The 18,426-nt window shown below is 51.8% G+C and overlaps 5 protein-coding genes and 2 non-coding genes across 7 annotated transcripts; 4 read left to right on the forward strand and 3 right to left on the reverse strand.

The window, feature by feature from the left end:
- Window positions 1-228: 228 nt before the first annotated feature.
- Window positions 229-2,597, reverse strand: BO80DRAFT_421464 (Auxin Efflux Carrier superfamily). The gene is made up of 4 exons (XM_025718608.1): window positions 1,985-2,597; window positions 1,767-1,933; window positions 481-1,688; window positions 229-431 (listed from the first exon to the last, which is right to left on the reverse strand). Exons 1-4 carry the CDS (start codon window positions 2,247-2,249, stop codon window positions 362-364), a joined length of 1,710 nt encoding a protein of 569 aa, XP_025579756.1. The 5' UTR covers window positions 2,250-2,597; the 3' UTR covers window positions 229-361.
- A 2,987-nt stretch (window positions 2,598-5,584) lies between these two features.
- pbs2 (mitogen-activated protein kinase kinase PBS2) lies at window positions 5,585-7,803 on the forward strand. Its single transcript, XM_025713639.1, has 2 exons — window positions 5,585-7,248; window positions 7,301-7,803. Exons 1-2 carry the CDS (start codon window positions 5,698-5,700, stop codon window positions 7,670-7,672), a joined length of 1,923 nt encoding a protein of 640 aa, XP_025579757.1. The 5' UTR covers window positions 5,585-5,697; the 3' UTR covers window positions 7,673-7,803.
- An 802-nt stretch (window positions 7,804-8,605) lies between these two features.
- On the forward strand, window positions 8,606-8,677 carry BO80DRAFT_t32. The gene has a single exon. It is a non-coding gene; the product is annotated as a tRNA-Gln (tRNA).
- Window positions 8,678-10,067: 1,390 nt separating this feature from the next.
- Window positions 10,068-10,139, forward strand: BO80DRAFT_t33. Its single transcript has one exon. It is a non-coding gene; the product is annotated as a tRNA-Gln (tRNA).
- A 331-nt stretch (window positions 10,140-10,470) lies between these two features.
- BO80DRAFT_421466 (uncharacterized protein) lies at window positions 10,471-12,436 on the reverse strand. Its single transcript, XM_025718609.1, has 4 exons — window positions 12,071-12,436; window positions 11,959-12,018; window positions 11,711-11,909; window positions 10,471-11,658 (listed from the first exon to the last, which is right to left on the reverse strand). Exons 1-4 carry the CDS (start codon window positions 12,362-12,364, stop codon window positions 10,592-10,594), a joined length of 1,620 nt encoding a protein of 539 aa, XP_025579758.1. The 5' UTR covers window positions 12,365-12,436; the 3' UTR covers window positions 10,471-10,591.
- Window positions 12,437-12,491: 55 nt separating this feature from the next.
- BO80DRAFT_136579 (uncharacterized protein) lies at window positions 12,492-14,257 on the reverse strand. The gene is made up of 4 exons (XM_025713640.1): window positions 13,817-14,257; window positions 13,512-13,746; window positions 13,391-13,447; window positions 12,492-13,313 (listed from the first exon to the last, which is right to left on the reverse strand). Exons 1-4 carry the CDS (start codon window positions 13,858-13,860, stop codon window positions 12,735-12,737), a joined length of 915 nt encoding a protein of 304 aa, XP_025579759.1. The 5' UTR covers window positions 13,861-14,257; the 3' UTR covers window positions 12,492-12,734.
- A 1,027-nt stretch (window positions 14,258-15,284) lies between these two features.
- On the forward strand, window positions 15,285-15,827 carry BO80DRAFT_421468 (uncharacterized protein). The gene has a single exon (XM_025718610.1). It carries the CDS (start codon window positions 15,339-15,341, stop codon window positions 15,576-15,578), a length of 240 nt encoding a protein of 79 aa, XP_025579760.1. The 5' UTR covers window positions 15,285-15,338; the 3' UTR covers window positions 15,579-15,827.
- The last annotated feature ends 2,599 nt before the right edge of the window (window positions 15,828-18,426 follow it).

The following is an 18,426-nucleotide window of genomic DNA, read 5'->3' on the forward strand; positions in this document are numbered from 1 at the left end:
CACCCCTTGCGTTTTGGGTTCTGTGAGGGGGGTTAGAGAGGGGGGAAGGGGGTAGATAAGTCCGTTTGTGTGGCTTTTTTTTTTTCTTTTCGGGTTTGTACGGCTTTGCTTTGGGGGTTTGTTTGTGGTTTGTTTGGTATGGTAGTAAAGTTATTGGATCCGGAGATGAGGTATGTGCTAGATATTGAAATCGTTGATTGAACTAACATATCGTCACAACCATTAGGTCGTTCCAATTTGGTATCTTCCCATCCATCCTAATCGAGACGGCTGCCAATAATACAGTAAAGAGATGAAGGAGAGCACGCAAACGCCAGACACCGATAATAATAAGCCATGCAGAACTGATGCATATCGAATTTTAGGAGGCGGAGGCCCATTCGACGACCTCCAATGCACACATAACGAGGACCAGGGTTGATGGGAGGATCCTGATTCAGTTAGTCAGGGTTTTCGGGAGACAAGCTTGGCGGTACTTACCACACCACATAGCTCTGGAACAAGAGCTTGGACATGGCGCTGACGTAGACGTTGTTGATCTGACAGATCTGTGCCAGCTGGAGTGCCGATGGGGCTCCAGTGAGCAGGAAACAGACGATGATGAAAATCGGGTCATCCAGAATGCTGACTGGCACGTACTTGGCCAGCAACGCAAGGATAGGGGCCATGATGATGGTGGGAAGGACCATGCGGGCCACCAGAGAAGCGAAGATCAGCTTCTTTTCTTCCTTGGGATGCTCGACATCTTCAAGCGCCTCTTTCGGGAGAGTGTTGCGCTCCAGGTTGGCTCCCAGCACGACCAAAATCAAGGGAACCGCAACCTGGCCATTCTGGCTGATGGCCCGAGTCACGGAGTTGCGCACAAAGGTCCCTTCATCAAAGAAGAGACTCTGCAGTGACGGGACGGAGGCCACCACGATCGAGACGAGCATGGCCCAGAGGGGCGGGTTCATGAACTCCCACAGCCCGTGGAAGAACTTCCGGATCCAGCGCGAGCACACCGTCAGCGCCGTCTGGACGCAAGATGGCAACCGTTGAAATACAGACCCGGTTCCTCGCTCCCATCCGCTCGCAACGCGACTACCGAAGCGACAAGCGGAAACCTTGACGCGAGGGATGAAGCCCTTCTTCCCGTAGCGTTCTTGGACATCGGGGAAAGACAACATATCGCCAGTGGAGCTTTGTCGAGGAATAAACGGCGCGGGAGGCGCATCCAGCAGGGCTGGGTGATCGAGATCACCACCTCCTCCGCTACGGGGCGACAGCTTGGCGTAAGTATAATCCCGGGCCGTCACAGGGGTTTCTTGACCAGACGCAAATTCGTCCGAGTCCTGCTGAGAATCTCCAGAAGACTGGGTCCGTTCATCGAAGCTTCTGGTCCGCACCAATGGCTCATCTGGATCGATCTGCTCCGGGTTGTCCGTGTATCGCTCCTGGCCTTGTCCAATGCGAGTGGCATCCTGATCTCCCTCTTCCAGGTACCGGTCGCGGGGAGCGAGGAGCACATGGTAGCCCCAGCTCCACCGCACGAGCTGGCCCAGCTGCTGGAAGATAAGCAAATATAGAATGCCACGTGCGGCCACTTCGTCATCGTTGTCGTTCGGCACACGACTCCAGTGAAGACCTTGCAGGGTCTGCGAAAGGGACATCACGAGGGAGATGGGCAGCGAATTCGAGTTTCCAAACACCTAGAGGCACGATCGACAGGCGTCAGAGAAGCTCCGATAGGGAAAAAAAAGCACCCAAGGGAGGCATCGATCACTTACCGCCATGGCGGCTATGAAATTGGAGGGTCGTTTCTTGAGGCGGAGGCATCGTGAGACAGCCCAGGCACATGAATAAGAGACAAAAGTCTGGACAACGAAAATGGCCGGAATGATGGCCAGATCGGTGAGCTTCTCTGCTGTAAGCTGAGAACCAAGCTTGGTGAAGACTAATTCTCGTCAGTGGGGGTTGGCGGAAACGGGACGGAAGAGACGCATACTCAGGCAGGGGGTAAATAGCGTGACATTGAGGTTTGCTACGAGCTTCTGGGCGTCTGCATCGAACAAGCCTTGTTTGGCGGCAATGTAGCCCGGAAGACTCACGCAAATGACCTCGAGGACGGCTTCAAAGACCAAGAGGACCAGATGAAGGAACGAGGGATGGCTGGAGTGGGGGGCGCTATTCATGACGCCCATCTGGGACTGGGTCATGAACTCAGGCGAGTAGGCATTCTGAAGGGATCTAGGAGCAGTAAAAATGGCCATCGACAGGAGAGGAACACAGGGTAGCCAGCGTGTCAGAGACAGTGGTAGAGGCAATGGCAGGGCTTAGATGGTCGAGTCGGCGATGAGGGTGGAGGAGAGTCGATGGGATGGATAGACGGGGGGATGACGCGAACGGGGAGGAATCACAGGTAATGATGGCGACGATAGAAGTTGATGACGCCGATAGATAACGCCGCAGGCGGTGGGCGAATCGGAATTAGAGTTGGCTCTGCACGGGAGGCACGATTGGCCTAGAAAATTTCACCCAGTGGCTTAGGTACAGGAGTAGTTGCTTCAGTATACGCTTCACTAAATCACTAACACAGCACTAGCAGCGGGAAGCCGACGGGATTTAAACACGATATCTCCAGCAGTCCGGCTGGGACGAAAGGACAAGGGAGGAAATCCCAGCATCATCGATCGTGGATCCCATTGCCGCTTCGGAGGGCAACGCGCCCCATCGTGGCCTCCCATAGGCGGGCGCCCGGCCAGTCCAACTGCGCCCAGGCCCGCCAAGCCTAGGGGCCATTCTCGATATGCTATAGATAGATATTCTATGGAGATACCCAGAGTACCTTGGAGGTAGAAGATGGATGGTATCGAAAACTGTTCATTTCTATCCAACGCGGAAGCGAATAACACGAATTCCCCGTCTCCGGCTGGTACTTTTCTCCCTCCCAGGGGAAGCCGGCGGGAGATCCGCGAGATAGGATCCTCCCTGATGACCGCCCGGGATGGTTCCCTCCCTGCCCTCCGATCTGCTTGGCAACGCGACACGAGAATTGACAGTCTCAACCCCTTCGGCGGTGAGGTCATGCCCTCCTCTTGGCGAGAATCCCCAGATGCTGGAGTGAAACCGTGTCCGGCAAGGGGAGGAACGTGTTGCTCGTTCCCCACAGGTTCTCGGCGCAGGGTTGAACAATAGATGGGAGTTGTGTAACTATTCAGCTTCTATAGACTGGGCTGACCATATCAGCAGTCCAGGACAGTTTACGAAGGGACAGACTAGTATGATCCCTTCCCATTCGATGCGGCGCAGCAATCATGATGATGAAACCCTCCGCATCGGTTATGTCATGATCGGCGGCCAATAGCAATGCGAGCTGATATCACTCGGTCTCTCGGTCGCCGTCGTCTTCCGTTTCCATTCAAGGAAAACCTTATGGCTTCTTGTTAGAAGTCTCATTGAAAACTGAAACAGTCGTTTGATCTCCACGAAACCTTGCCACTTCTCCAGATCCCGGAACTTAATTGGAGTGGTGTGAGGACGGGTTGGTTTCCTCCATGCACCATTGCGCAAACCTCCACTGCCTCTGCCAGCCGTGCCGAGGATCGACACCGCTAGCTGCTGCACTGGCTTCAGGCTGTAGGTCGGTGTTGGACCATCTTGCTTAAACTCTACAGTAGTCCCGGTTATTAATAGAGTCCGGGGAAGACTTGGTGCTTTTGTTGATATCGCGGAATGAATCCAAAGGATGAGCAATCAGGGATCAGCCCGGGCCATGCCCTCTGCTATCTGCCAGAAAATCCCAGCGTTTCCTGAGAAGGCGCGTATACATCCCATGCCAGTAGATCCATTCCGGTAGTTGCACGATAGTGCACCTTGGCATCTACCTTTATTGGGCTGCTGGGTAGAAGCAAGGATCGCGATAGTTGGGGATTTCGGGGGGCGTGGGAAGGACTTGATTCATCATAAACGGCCGGGATCCGCAGGGAGGGAAGCCGGATGCGAGCCCAACAATGAGAGCCCTACTTGATGCCAAGACTGGGGAAACCCATGATAAGGAATGGAAGAGGCAAAGTCAAGGCTGGGAAGGAGAAAATGTGGTTGACTGGTCAATTTGTGGCCATGTCCTGCAATCACCGCGGTGACACAATGATTCCACTTATTGCGACAGGCTCGGCAAAGTGCAAAACCCCTCGGTCCTCCATGAAGATTGGGAAGACATCCGATAGGGCCTCTTACACCCACTGATGATGTCGACTACTATTTGTTGGAGACTAGTCACCACGGATCTCCTGATATTGGCGGGTCTGTCATTGGCTCTTTGTTGGTCACCTTCGGGGCTGAGAGCCAAAAGCAATCGTGTGAGCTATGGGTGAGCCTTTCATGGTAAAGCTCGGAAGGTCGGTATAGATTGGTTGCTACTGCAGTGATCTAGTGGCCGCCATAGACGACACTAGGGTCCTTTGTTACACGGGGTGCAAACGAGTAGCTATGTGTCATAAGCCACAAGATCCTGATTCTGGCATCCCCGGACCAATGTCAAGTCCGGATTGATATCAGCAACGGCTGGATACCTGCTTGCTCCTCGTCCATCCCGTCGCATTGGCCTGTCGAGGGAGTCGACCACCCCAGGCTAGGGAACTAGATCGGTGATCCATCGGCCGAGGGGGGTGGCGACGGTCAGGCAGAAACGGCAGCTGGTCGCCACGTTCATTCAACGACCACGGATGCTTGCGTGAGCCAATTTCCACTGCCCAGCCTAACGGGCAGGGTGGATGAGACGATCGCAGCGAAGCAGAGGGCGCGAGTCGAGCGAGTGCGAGATTAGAGTGTGCGCTGACATTGACTTTGTGCCTGAGGTGCCGGCCGGGGGCACGTGTGATTGGGCGGTCGGGGATTAGCAGCCTGAGGCGACGGAGAGGCCGGTTTGTTCGAGCAGCAACAGGGAGGCAATCCAGTTTTCCTCCTCCTCCGCCCGCTCGACTAATCAGACGCTCTTATAACTTTCTCATCTACTCCGTACTTATCCTCACTCCATCCGAGGTCCCTCAGTCGTTGCTCTTTAACCTGCTGCTTCTTTTCTTTTGCTGCCGCATCCTTTCCACTCATATCCACCGCTTTTCCCCCGGTTCCGTATTCAACTAGTCCTCCCTACCAGCTCGTTTATTTCTCTTTATTCCCCCCCCCACCACCACCACCGCCGTCATCCATTCATCCCCTCCGTCTCACTGAAACTCTCCCTCTCTCATCCCCCTCAGCTACCGACTACTATCAGCATCCCGTCCACACTCCTCTCTGTTGTCTCCTAATTCGTCTACGGAGAGATCCCGTTTGACCAATCTACCCTCGAGGAATCGCGCCATTCAATTGATCCCTCGTGTCTGTGCCTTGTTATCAGTCTTCCTTGGGATGACCTGAGGTGTGCCCCGCGTCGACGAAACTTGCTTTCCTCCTCCACTTCCACCTCTGGAAAGCGTTCGGGCTCCACCAACATCAAAATTCTTCTTCGCTGCGATTCACAAGACGTCTGCCTTCACACGAATTGGTCGCCTCATTTTTCCGACCGCTCCGACCTCTCTCATTCCCTCCCCCGCCCCCCGTCCCCGGTTCCCCGTTCATGCCCTGAGTGCCCCTGCGTCCGTGAGACTGTTTTGACGGCACTCTCGGTTTAGTACACCCCAGCTGCTAACGCCAATTGTTTCGATCGCACCGATTTCGAGAATGGCGACAGAAGGGGAATCTATTACGGACATCTCGTCCAGACCCATGTCGGATCTGGACACTCGGTCCGACACCACCGATGACGACCTCTCTCCCTCTCTTACCACCACTCAATCGTATGCCTCGGTACCCTCGCTACGTCCAACTTTAGACAAGACCGGAATCACCCCGTCGTCAACGCACCTGGGTCAGCTCAACGCAGCCCGACACGGTGCGGGGACCCCCCCTCGTCCACAAGCTTCAATGAGCGGTGCGCAGCCCGGAGGATTGAATCAGGATATTTTGGCGAAGATGAAGGCGTTCTCCTTGTCCAGACAGGGTGCTCCCCCGGCTTTGGCGCATGCCAATACCACTGGTCTGGTGCCCAGGGCATCTCCGTCGGTGTCGGGCGCGAGTCCTATATCGGGACAATCCTCATCCGTCGCAAACGGCCCATTGGCGGGTGCTCTTTCGGGGCGTTTACCCCCGACGGCCGTCCGACCGGTTACTAAAAATTGGGTTTCCTCGCCCTCTGTACCTCATGGATCGTCCCCGGGGCTCTCTCCCAAGCCTGGCGGCTTGGCCGCGAAACGTATGAAACCGGGGCTGAAGCTCTCCGATGCCACGGGCTCGAACGGGTCATCATCACCAGCCCAGTCTGCTACTGGTGCACCGGCTGCGCCCGAGACGGCATTCAGCAAATACTCGGAATTCATCGACACACAATCGGGCACGTTGAATTTCAAGAACAAGGCTATCCTGCACGGCGGCGGCATCGAATTTTCGTCGGGTCACAGTTTCAGCATTTCCTTAGACGAGGTCGATCGTCTAGATGAGTTGGGCAAGGGTAATTACGGAACGGTTTACAAGGTTCGCCACAGCCGCCCTCACATGCGTAAACCTGGTATGGGACTACGAGGTATAGTCAGTCGCACCGAAGACGGAGATATGGCTATCCCCGTGGTGAAGTCGCAGGATCAGCTCTCCGGGGTCGTCATGGCGATGAAAGAGATTCGCTTGGAGCTGGATGAGAGCAAATTTGCACAAATCATCATGGAATTGGAAATTCTTCATCGCTGCGTCTCGCCATTTATCATCGACTTCTATGGCGCCTTCTTCCAGGAAGGTGCTGTTTATATTTGTGTTGAATACATGGATGGCGGCTCAATCGACAAAATTTACAAGGAGGGAATGCCCGAAAACATCCTTCGCAAGGTTGCATTATCCACCGTCATGGGCTTGAAGACTCTCAAGGACGACCACAATATCATTCATCGCGACGTGAAGCCCACAAATATCCTTGTCAACACGCGCGGACAGGTCAAGATCTGCGATTTTGGTGTGAGCGGGAACCTGGTGGCCAGTATCGCGAAAACAAACATTGGCTGTCAGAGTTACATGGCGCCCGAGCGCATTGCAGGTGGTGGTGTACAGCAGTCTGGAGCAAGTGGGGGTGGAACCTATAGCGTCCAGAGTGATGTCTGGAGCTTGGGTCTGTCCATCATTGAGTGTGCCATTGGTCGGTACCCGTATCCCCCGGAGACTTTCAATAACATCTTCAGCCAATTGCACGTGAGTCCTTCCTTCCCGCTTCCTTGGCACTCGAGATACTGACATTTCCAAGGCCATTGTTCATGGGGACGCACCGACGCTCCCGGAAACCGGCTACTCTGAAGAAGCGCACGCCTTTATCCGCGCATGCTTGGACAAGAATCCGAACAACCGCCCCACTTACAGCATGTTGCTTCGACATCCTTGGCTCTCATCGCTTATGCAGCCTCCTACCGAGGCCAGCGGCGAGGATGCACCTAACGGCTCGGCGAAGGATGTGACCGAGGATGAGGAAGTCGCGGCATGGGTCAAAGAGAAGCTAGACCGGCTCCAGCGCGGCCTGCTTCAGGAAGCAAACAAACCTGCGCTGCACGCCGTTGCTCTGGATGCCGTTCCTGGAAGTCCGCTCCTTGACGACCCTTCGACCATTTCCGCTCAGTCTTGATTATTTCATGGCGCTTTGCAGAGTCCACACCTGTGATCTGTGCTATTGTCCTACTTCCGTCATGCGTGTGTTGCGTGAGGGAATGGCACCGCTGGCGCTGGCGCCATCTATTTAAGCTGTCCCATGGGGACCACTCTTTCCGGTATCTGGCAGCTTGGTTTCTTCCGGGTCCAATCTCTCGGCAGGTAGCGATGAATTGCAGCTGCTGATGCTGTTCATGCTCCTTGCCTTTATGTATCACGAATGTAGAGACATAGTACGCTAGTTAAAGTTGATGGCTTGGGAATGGTCAAAACAATCCTGCCTGGTGCGATTTGGAGTAGAAACCCGTGGTATCTCTCGGGCAAGTATGTTGAGGTGACGATATAGGTTGAGCAGAGAGCGTGAAGTGTGGATGAAAGTTAGGGAGATGCTGAGGGCAGTGCAAGATTCGTACAGAACAGTCATACATGTCGTGAGTTTGCCGGATTCAGAATTTGAACAAGATGATTACAGCGGCCTGCTTCCTCCTGAGAGAGTTATACATCTTTGTCTGTTTCCCTGGTCTTAGTTGAAACAATGAGTCGCACTGCTTTGTGTTGAGGGCCATTTGCAGTCACTTGTGGTCGTTAGTCATCTCTTTCACTTGCCTTGTATTTTTTGGTGCCCAGACCTGACTTGTTGCTATTTTCGTTCATCTTTATTGTTGGGGAATACACCCGTATGCCGTTCTACCGTATTGCCAGAATATATAGCTTCGGCAAGCTCATAAACGGACAACCTTCATAACTCCTTGGCCACATTTCTTGTACTTTAGTGCACAGCACACGCTAGTATGATTATAGATACTGAAATCCTATGCCAATCCATGTTCGATGTGTAAACTAGATGAAGCTTACCTACAATAGAATTTACTTTATAGGACAAAATAAGGAATGCCATTCCAAAAACCACGGTTGTGTAGTGTAATGGTCATCACTCTGGATTCTGATTCCAGCAATCCCGGTTCGATCCCGGGCACGACCTTTTTGTTTTCTTTTTCTTGGTGTTGTATGCTCCGTATCATGTTCTATTGCCCTAAAAATGCCAGGGCATGTCAGGTCGTCACGTATGGTTGATGTTTAGCTCAACCCTTTTTGCCTTGAGTATAGCTATCGCCGCGACGGCCCCCTTCCTTGCATATCTACCCCATCTCCTTTCTACCAACTCCCAGCAAATACAAGAAATCTGAAAAACAAAACTCCCAAAATACTAAACAATCAAGATACCACACCCTTGAACTTCCCTATTCTCAACACCCTTCCAGCGGCATCAGGTCTAGACCCTCTGACCAACGGCTATTCTCAACTCCGCCAGTCGCTCCACGTTGCCACGGGTGTCTAAAGTATAATCTAGCTATTTTACTCCGGTTTTATGGGATGGTAGCCAAGTGTCTGGCCAGGGCGTCCCCACATCACTCTTAATAGAGAGAGGCGACTTGGTCGAGACCGTTTTGATCATGGAGATGGATGGGATCTAGACTCGGCTAAATACTCTTTTTTTTAACAGGGCTGGTTGGGGTTGAGAGTATTTGCCCTTTGCCCTTTGCCCTCGGAGATTGGGATGGGAGATTGAGCTCGCTGCTGGGTTGGGTTTCTGGCACTTGGAATGAACCGAAGTTGGTATTGTTTCCGGAGGGAATCCGGTATTGTGGACTTGTGACTCGTGACCTGTGACTTGTGGCAATGGTGGATTGAAGCTGGTGGGTATGCTAATAGCTTACACTCATACTGGCTCTTCTCCTGTGGCCAGCATGTACGGTGAAATAGACAACACGGAGATATGAGAAGGTATATCCGCCGACAATCAAACACATTATAAATTCTGGCACTGGAACAAGGTGACTGCCGTTCTTGATAAGAACACCCAGCTTATTGAATGACATGGTCTGGCCAAATATACCATTTTTACTCCCATGACTGATACCAATCATTGATTCTATGTGCGGGTACGATTCCACCACTTACCTGATCAGCATCCTTGGCCCATCTAGGCAGAGGGAATCATATAGGGTATGGCTAGAAATGGGTAAGCAGACTACGAGGATTTTCTATATTTTGATGTAAAGACTGTTTACTTTGGTTGTGACTGGATAGTTCTGACAAACATAAAGAAGGCAACTACTTGCATACCAATGACACGACTGCTGTCCTCTTTGATGAATCAAATGCAAGACGGAGTGTAAAGCTTCTGACATGAAACTCCACTTGATGAGGATGTGTATTTGCCTCATGCATTGCTTACTATCCTCCTCCAAGCACATAGAATATTCAATATTCAGTGCACCATCGCCGCCAACATACCAGTTACCTCCGTATCAGATCAGAAAATAAACCTTTCTTATAAGGGTATTTTATTTGCGCCATCTCAACAAGACGGTTGTGTAGTGTAATGGTCATCACTCTGGATTCTGATTCCAGCAATCCCGGTTCGATCCCGGGCACGACCTGATTCGATTTCCTTTTTGCTTTTCATTTATCAGTCACCTGTCCGTTTGTCGCATTTTATTTTATTCTTGCAATGATACGTTACAACACATCTAATGTTTTGTTACGCCGATGCAATGCTGCACTATCCAGTTCGTATGCATATAAACCCGGAGCAAGTCCGGGTTGGATGTTACGCGATGTGTTGCACATTGTGGCCAAGTTTTGTCTGTCGGTCGGCTGCTCGGAGATTTGGGTGATCCCGAGGACTCTATTGGCCTATCTTCTCAGTCCGGAGTAGTGCCCGTGGGATCGACAGGTTTGACAGCGCTAGCTGTAGATGGGCTTAGAGCGTAAGTAGTCGTAAGAAACGACGGTGATGAAGGGGTGCCATATGTTCCCTCCCGTAGGGAAAACTGTGTTCTATTACTGGCCTAATATGTTGACGAGTCTTGATTGAGAGAAGATCAGTACATCAGGCAATCCGCACATTGCTAATTTTCCCACTGTTGTTCCCTATTTGGAAGCCGCTGTTGGGACCCGAAAAGACAACGCTTTGGTTGTAGGTACTAGTCGTCGTAGCTCGGATGGCTTTGGCCACAGTTTCTGCGAGCAGACTGTCCTGGTCGGCAGCCGCCTCCTTCAAGAGTGGAAGCGCTCCCTTGATCGCTTTCATCTCTGATACCTCCTGCTCCGCCAGTCCGCGTTGTATGTTGTGAGTAGCCGGAAATGAGTCGATGAGGTCGTTCACCAGCTCTCCAATGTCTTCAATGAGGCGCGAGAAAGTCTTCACCTCGTAGATCGGTAACGGTAACTTGGCTCTCGACTCGGCCTGCAATTGATCAATCCGGCGGGCGACAAGGTCATTCATCTTCTGGTGAAGTAATGCCGAGGCGCCATCTAGTTCCATTTTTGGATCTAGCACGGCCGTGGAACTCCCACGGCGGAGCTGGAACCGCTTCGACAGCCTTTCGGCGTCTGAGAAGCGGTCTAGAATTCCAGCCAGGAGGTCGGCCACTCGAGGAAGGTCTTCGGGACAGATGTTTGCCTCTTCAAGGGAGTTCACATCATTGATATTTGCCAGTCCCACAGACTGGCGCCAACGGGACAGTCGCAGCCGGATCACATCCAACTTTAGCAGGCTGCCTTCAAAGTCCTCGCTGAGATTCCTGCCCATCTGAATGGATCCAAAATAGTCAATTACTGTATTGAACTGTCGGTTTTGCTCAGTAATCATCTCTAATGTCGCCCGTTGCATCTCAGCCATCTCATCCTGCTTGGATACCAGGATTTGATTCTGGTTCATTATCGTACCCGTGTTGGTCTCGATGGTCACTGTTCGCTCGTCGAGAGCAGTGGTCTTTGCGACGAGAAAGTCCAGCTTTCCATCCATGCTCTGAGTAACCTCTTGCAGGACTTCGACAAGCTTCAATGTACTCAGACCCACGGCCTGGCTCAACTCATTCACAGCCTCCTCTAACTCCTTCATGGCTGCGGCCAGGTCGGCATCCTCTCCTTTCAGCATGTTATCGAACCATTTCTCTACATCACGGTTAGCAATATTCCTAAAGTAAAGACTGAGTTCAAAACCTACTGAGTCGTTTCTCTGCCACATATCTCTGCGCGACGGCGCAAATCCTCAGAATACTTGAGAACACACGCGTCACGCAGCGTTCGAACTGGGGTAGGGCAGGGGACATGTTCTCGATGATCGACAAGCGGTCCAGAAACCGGTGCGTGAGCTCAAAAAACCCCATGACTTTATCATAATCGGCAGACTGGTCGGCAAAGGACTGGAAGACGTCAACAGACAACACCCTCGGCTGTATAAGATCTACATACCTGCATCACCTGTCCCAAGGCAGCGAAGACTATATTAGCTGGCATAGCGGCAGGGAAAGCCTGAAGATAAACGATTAGTCGGTCGGTTTCTGTGCAACTTAATATTGCTTACCGACGATATGTTGGTTCCGACCACCTGGGCGGTATTCACGATCCTCTGAATGAGCCACAGGTTGTTCTGAAATGCCGTCCGCACTTTAGCAATCTTAGATTTATTGTTCCGGAAGTCTTTGAACTTCTGAGTTAGGCCTTCCGTTTCCTTTATAGCCTCATCCATGCTCCTGAATGCTCCTAGTCGGAGACTCTTCCCCGTCTGCTTCTCGTAGTCCGCTACCGCTGCGGCCCATAGTTGCGCTAAATTCGTCTCTCTCTCCTCGATAACGGGGCTTCCTGGTTTGATGGCCATTGCCACTACTAAGGTGCATCGGATGGAAAAGTGGAACAGACAATTTAGGTAGAAAGGAAGAGAGGAAGAGAGGTGGAAGGTGGGGTGGCAAGGAAGAGCTCTATCGGCGGGGGTTTTGGGCAACTAACACCGCAGCACCACTTGCAGCTCTTCGGGTAAGGCACTTAGTAGTGAGGGGGAGGCGATGGCATGGACCAATCGACAGCTAATGGGAAATGACCGATTGACAGCATAATTGGGCCCTGAGTTGGACCCCCGACCACTCACATGGTCTCCATCCAGTCATCTTCTTGTACTTCAAAGGAAAACCTCATAACAACACGCCATCGACCCAGGTCCATATTAGGACCGAGATACTAGAACCTGCAACCTACTTCCCGACCCTGATCCCGCTCATTGACCCCGAATTCTGCCCCAGCTGAATCCCATAATTATGCGATCCATCAAACGATGCTTTTGACACGTTGCTCACCTTCGTGTTTACATTTCCATCCTCAGACGGCGGCAGGATCTTCGCCACCCACCTCTTCAGCACCCTCACCAGCTTCCCAATGTCCCTATCCTCTCCATCTTCGATATGTGTGATGTGTAGGTGATCCGCCGCCAACCGCTCCGCCGGCGGTGCCCCCGGCAGCCTAGCCAAGCTCATGTCCACAATCTTGATATTCGCTCCATCAACCAGCATGGCTGTTCCCTCGTAGAAAGCCAGAAAATCCATCTCCAACTGTCCACTTCGTAGCCGTGCAAAGTCTCGTGGGATGGACAACACCCACTTCGATCGTCGAATCAATTCCTCATTACTGAGGGGTGTCTCGCCGGCTAGCTGAAAGTACTTGTTCACTTGACTCAACGTTGAGGGCTGGTAATGAGGAGTGGCCAGGAGGATGAGACCCCGAACGCAGTCGACGAGAGTCTTTCGCTCGTCGTGTTGTCTTCCGTGGACCAGGGCCTGGCGGTAAAGTCGTTGTTAGAATGGCTTCACTTTCCCCTCGTCGACTGAGGGATAGAAAATGGGTCTTCACTTACGTTCTCCACAACCAAGCCTCCCAAGCAATGGGCGACGAAGATCACGGGCCGGTTTCCCTGTGGAAGGGGTCAGCTCAGGGAGATACACATCGATGATAGGGCATAAGGAGGGAGCAGCTACCTGATCCCCTTTAGTGCGCTGATCCATAAGCTGGTCCATCATGTCGTTGGAAAGCTCCGTGATGAGATCGTCATCTTCGGTCCAGAAGTCGTTGAGCTGGCATTCATAATTGTAAGATAAGATCCGCGCTTCGGGGACCTTTGCGGGTATGAATTTTTCTGGCCAGCAGATGAATCGAGTAGAGGTCCAGCTGGGATGGTCGGCGTCGGCTTTCCAGCCGTGGACGAAGACGATGCTGTGGAGTCGGTTGTTAACCATACAATTGGCAAATGTTTGATGATGGAGTAACAAGAGGAAAGGCTTACTCCACTCGAGCGTCATCATGGTCTCGGAGTATTTTCAGCAACATGGCGGAATTGGTTGGGGAGAGATCATTCAAGGTGTGCACGTACGGGACTCTGATGAGCCAAGCACATCTCTTTTATACGGGAATGGACCGACTCCGGGGATTAGCCCAATTCTGCCTGACCATCATTCACCAGATAGGACAGACTATTCGCCTGAAATTGATCTCCAGCCCGATGACCGACTCACTTGTATGCCAACTCATTTTGCAAGAGGTATGCCCTACCCAGGGGATGCTCTACTAAGCTGGAGGCCACGGTAGCATGCGTGTGGTCTGCATGAGTATAGCCCCTCGGGAATGTAGCCCCCTCAGATTGGAGGAATCCAATTTCTCACCGGGGAAGACAAAGTGATTGCTAGCTGGGTTGCTCAATGCATGAATTATCAGCCATGACGTGTCTGTAGATACTGGGAATTGGGGATGAAAAAATATAGCTTTGGCGTTCTCACTATCCTACAGCAGTATTGGGAGTGATGAGATGTGTGTCGGGAATCGGGTGGCAGTACTGGGCAACTCAGTCTGTCAAAGGTGCTCGAGAGTTGCTGGAGACTACTAGAAATTGTCTGCCCACCAAGTAGGGAGGGGCTACTGCCCAGGCCCCGAGTCCTGGCACGTCATTTGGTTGACGCCCTATTTCACACATTGACCCTGGGACAAATCGTGGGGCTTGGTAGTGGGAAGGCGAGGCCAAGGCTTGTTACCAAGTCCGAGGAGTTATCTCCGGATGATATGGCTGCATGCTGGTTGGTGTTGTTATCGCTGCAACGCCGCAGGTGATAGCCAAATGATCAGGCTGACATGCACTTCGATTCATATTCTGCGCCTCCCATCATGGTTTCAGAAATAAATCATCGTCCAGTGATAAGCGGCAGAGGGAGCGACAGATTTTTGCTTGGAAAAAGTAAACAGGCAAAAAAGAAAGTAAAGAAAACGCCCGCCTCACCATCGGGAGATTGCGGTAAGTGGCAAACGAATCTTGTCTCTTTATCGGGGAATGTGGGCCGTCTACTTCCCAATACTTTCATCTCAGCTGGAGGATGAGAGCTCGGGATTAACCCGTATCGTGCCAATCTGGTGTAAAGTAGAGCAACAACGAGGCTACCTCCTGTGGATAAGAACAAGAGAAGAGCAAGGCAACCATGACTCTGGTGGCGCGTCTGTAATTCAGTAGGCGGTGAAACCACGTCAGCTCGATGCTGACCAGGCCCATTGCTAACTACTGCAAGTACCGATGAAGTGGACTCTCCGATACGCCCGGGGGACTTCCGCGCCCACTCCATTGTGGATACATGTCAGCTGAATCCATCCCCATGGCCGATGCACCCGGAGGGATGTCTGGCCTGGCACTTTTGACGGCCCATGCCGCATGCTTTGCAGGCTTGGTGCTGTGGATCGTTTCAGTCTTGATCTTGGCATCTAGCGCCTGTGCTGATTCCCAGCTACGGCTTCAGTTCCTCCATGTTTCTGTTCCCCGAACCGATATGGACGCCCGACCGGTGTGGACGGTGTTTCATCTCTGTCTGCCCATGACTGCGTCTTCGCATTGCCCGGGCTCTTTGACAACAGAATGGCTGCCCAGGCCCGAGTCGCCGGCTTCTGTTGATATCGAGGCCCGTAAGCCGACCACGAAAAACACCACCACCACACCATTGACCAGGCTGGATACCCAGATGACAGGGCCCGAATACAGTGGCCAACATCGGTCTTTACTTCAAATTTGACCGAATCTATCTACAGGTCATGTTGCACATATAGCTTATCATGCCCAGGCCTCGACGTTATAGTCTGCGATCATAACCAGATTCTCATCTGTTATATTCCTAACCGCAAGATACAACTTGGAGACAGCTTTGGACAGCTTTGATTCTTCAACTTTGTTCCACCATTACTCCTTCCTCCCCCACTTTGAAAGCTGCTAAGTCATCATCGATCCCTGAAACGGAGGAGAGGTGACCTCGTCTATCCCTCCCGGCCCAGACTATCTGCATTCCAGGTTCATAGCAGCATGGGAGACGCAGTTGGGTTGGCTAATTTCCAGAAGGGCGTCAACCATGGTGTTCAAATTGGACAGATTAATGTTATCTCTGGAAACAATGTCTTCGGTTACAACTACCTGGAGCGCCATCAGATGTTGAAGCAAACCCGGGTGAATGGAACTGGAGAATGGCTATTGAACAGACCGGAGTTCAGCTTTTGGGACAGAAGTAAGGACTTCACAATACTGTGGATACAGGGCAAAGGTACGTGGCTTCATACTCTTGGAAGCACTTCAAGACTCCCGGGCTAACCGACTAATTGATAGTGGGATGCGGCAAATCCACGCTGACGTGAGTGCTCGAAGCCAGTTCATTCACACCTTCCATACATTATCGAACCGACTATTGACTATTCCCGACTTCCTGTAGGTCCCGCGTTATTGACTGGCTCGAGGAAGACAAACAAGCACTCGTCTTTTTCTACTATACTCAAAAAGACAACTCTTCTGAGAAAGACATCCTCATGGCATTCGTGGCAAGAATTCGGGATGCAGATCAAACAGCAGCGGTGTCTATGGTGGATTTCGCGAATGATGATTGTCAGACGATGCAAAAAAAGTTCTTTGACTACATTGAGAAGCAGTGCAAGCGACCGGTCTACATAGTTCTGGATGGTGCCGATGAACTTCCGCGATCCGTCCGCAAATGGCTGTTCAAAGCCCTGGAGAATAGTGGCAAGTCGCAGTCCCACGAATACCGAGTGAAGATCCTGGTCACTTCAAAAGATGGACCAAGTGGGGACCTGACGTTCATCGGACCGATAATAACTATCGAGACCAACGACACCTACCCAGATATCAAGAGCTTCGTAGGTCAGGAAGTGGCCAAATTGTATGGAGCTCAAATCACCGAATCCCAGAGCATGGGAAGGACGCTATTTGCGAATTCGTTGAGAGAGGAAAGAGACCAGATCGCAGAATTGATTGCAAAAAAGTCGGATGGAATGTAAGCCAGCCAATTCCTGCCGCATTTTGACTTGCAATCATGATGTACTGATTCGGATTCAGGATCCTCTGGGCCAAGTTACAGATTCAAAATCTCCCTGACACTCAAGAAAGCCGGTTGGCTCATGTCCAAAAATTGCAACCCCAGAGGGGACTAGAAAAGGTATATGACACGATCTTGCAAACCATAGCCAATGGGTCTCCTGTCGATGGGGGGATAGCGAAGCGGGCTCTCACACTGCTCATCTCCATGAGCGGTTCCATGCCTGTCGGAGCGTTGTTGAGGGCAGCCACCTGGAAAGAGACCAACACCAACTACAGTCCCGAGAGTTTGGTCCATATTTGTGGACACCTTGTCCAGCTGAACTACGACAAGTCTACTTTTCGCTTCGCTCATTCTTCGATCTATGAGTACTTGAAACTTCGACCGGATGCATTCAAGAGTTTGGCCTCCATTTCGCCGCCCATCACTGACCACACCCTTCTTGCCAACATTTATCTCGAGTACATACGCGATGTGGAAGTTGATGACAAGCTAAACAATAATATTTCCCTCCATGATCTCGGTCCCATGAACAAGTGGCTGAGAGAGAATCCGTTGATGATCATTACCGCTGACCGCTGGGCCTACCATACACGGGAGAGCCTTGAGCACTATCGCGCTTTTAAGCAGGATGCTATCCAGGCAAACAGCCCTTACAGGCTCCTTGTTGGGCTGTTTCAAAAGAAGCCTAAGAACATCATTTTTGCCTTTAAGGTGTATATGCATCTCCGGCAATCCAGTGCCACTCGCGGTACGCTCCCCACACAATCAAAGCTCATCGGGCATCTCAACCTAGCACACATCGTCGGCTACTTTGGGCTAGTTCAAATTCTCCCCGAATCGGTTAGCTTCCCAGGGTTTTCGGTTCATGAAACTGATGGGAATGGCCTTACGGCTTTACACTGGGCTGCACAAGGCTCGGAGTTCCATGGAAGGAGATTTGAAAGTGAAGATAAAAAGGAGGAAGGTAAATCATGGAGTAAGGAGCGGGATGACCGGACATTTTCCACCATGGACGCATTGATTAACGCTGGTGCGGATATTAATGCTGAGGATGTTGGCGGCCGTACCCCCTTATCCTATGTGGCTGTCCGGGGGATCACGAAGGTTTTCAAGGAGCTATCGACAAACAAGAAATTCACACGAAGATGTACCAGAAGGAACCTCGGGACCGCATTGATAGACGCTGCATATGCAGGCCAGCAAGAGGTCGTGAGACTATTGATCGCGGTTCGAGCAAGTGTGGCTATCAAGACCCAACTCGGCACGGCATTGCACGCGGCCGCGTCATCGGGGTCCGTGGAGTGTGTGGAGTTGATCGTTGGAAGACGAAGTCTCGGTTTCTGGTTCCGATCCCTGGATGTGATCGCAGGGGAGATGGGGACGCCTTTACACGAGGCCGCGTACTATGGTCAAGGAAAAGTTGTAGAGAAGCTTGTGAAACATGGCTTCGGGGTCGACAAAAGGAGCGAGAGTTACGGGACTCCACTGCAGGCCGCGGCGGCCGGTTGTATCCGCGAAGACGCAACCGCGGAGTACATCAAGG

The sequence above is a fragment of the Aspergillus ibericus genome (genome assembly GCF_003184845.1).
Source record: "Aspergillus ibericus CBS 121593 unplaced genomic scaffold BO80scaffold_3, whole genome shotgun sequence".
NCBI lineage: Eukaryota > Fungi > Ascomycota > Eurotiomycetes > Eurotiales > Aspergillaceae > Aspergillus > Aspergillus ibericus.

Excerpts from the sequence above, each read along its gene's own strand:
- BO80DRAFT_421466 (XM_025718609.1), bottom strand. The coding sequence starts at position 12,364 with ATGGCCATCAAACCAGGAAGCCCCGTTATCGAGGAGAGAGAGACGAAT. Across the intron at positions 12,019-12,070 it reads TCGGAACCAACATATCGTCG|GCTTTCCCTGCCGCTATGCC; the intron begins GTAAGCAATATT and ends GTTTATCTTCAG. Across the intron at positions 11,659-11,710 it reads TGTGGCAGAGAAACGACTCA|AGAAATGGTTCGATAACATG; the intron begins GTAGGTTTTGAA and ends ACCGTGATGTAG.
- pbs2 (XM_025713639.1), top strand. The coding sequence starts at position 5,698 with ATGGCGACAGAAGGGGAATCTATTACGGACATCTCGTCCAGACCCATG. Across the intron at positions 7,249-7,300 it reads ACATCTTCAGCCAATTGCAC|GCCATTGTTCATGGGGACGC; the intron begins GTGAGTCCTTCC and ends GACATTTCCAAG.
- BO80DRAFT_136579 (XM_025713640.1), bottom strand. The coding sequence starts at position 13,860 with ATGTTGCTGAAAATACTCCGAGACCATGATGACGCTCGAGTGGA. Across the intron at positions 13,747-13,816 it reads CATGATGACGCTCGAGTGGA|CATCGTCTTCGTCCACGGCT; the intron begins GTAAGCCTTTCC and ends CCGACTCCACAG. Across the intron at positions 13,314-13,390 it reads GAGGCTTGGTTGTGGAGAAC|GCCCTGGTCCACGGAAGACA; the intron begins GTAAGTGAAGAC and ends CTTTACCGCCAG.
- BO80DRAFT_421468 (XM_025718610.1), top strand. The coding sequence starts at position 15,339 with ATGGACGCCCGACCGGTGTGGACGGTGTTTCATCTCTGTCTGCCCATG.
- BO80DRAFT_421464 (XM_025718608.1), bottom strand. The coding sequence starts at position 2,249 with ATGGCCATTTTTACTGCTCCTAGATCCCTTCAGAATGCCTACTCGCCT. Across the intron at positions 1,689-1,766 it reads ATTTCATAGCCGCCATGGCG|GTGTTTGGAAACTCGAATTC; the intron begins GTAAGTGATCGA and ends TCGTGCCTCTAG. Across the intron at positions 432-480 it reads TTCCAGAGCTATGTGGTGTG|GATCCTCCCATCAACCCTGG; the intron begins GTAAGTACCGCC and ends TAACTGAATCAG.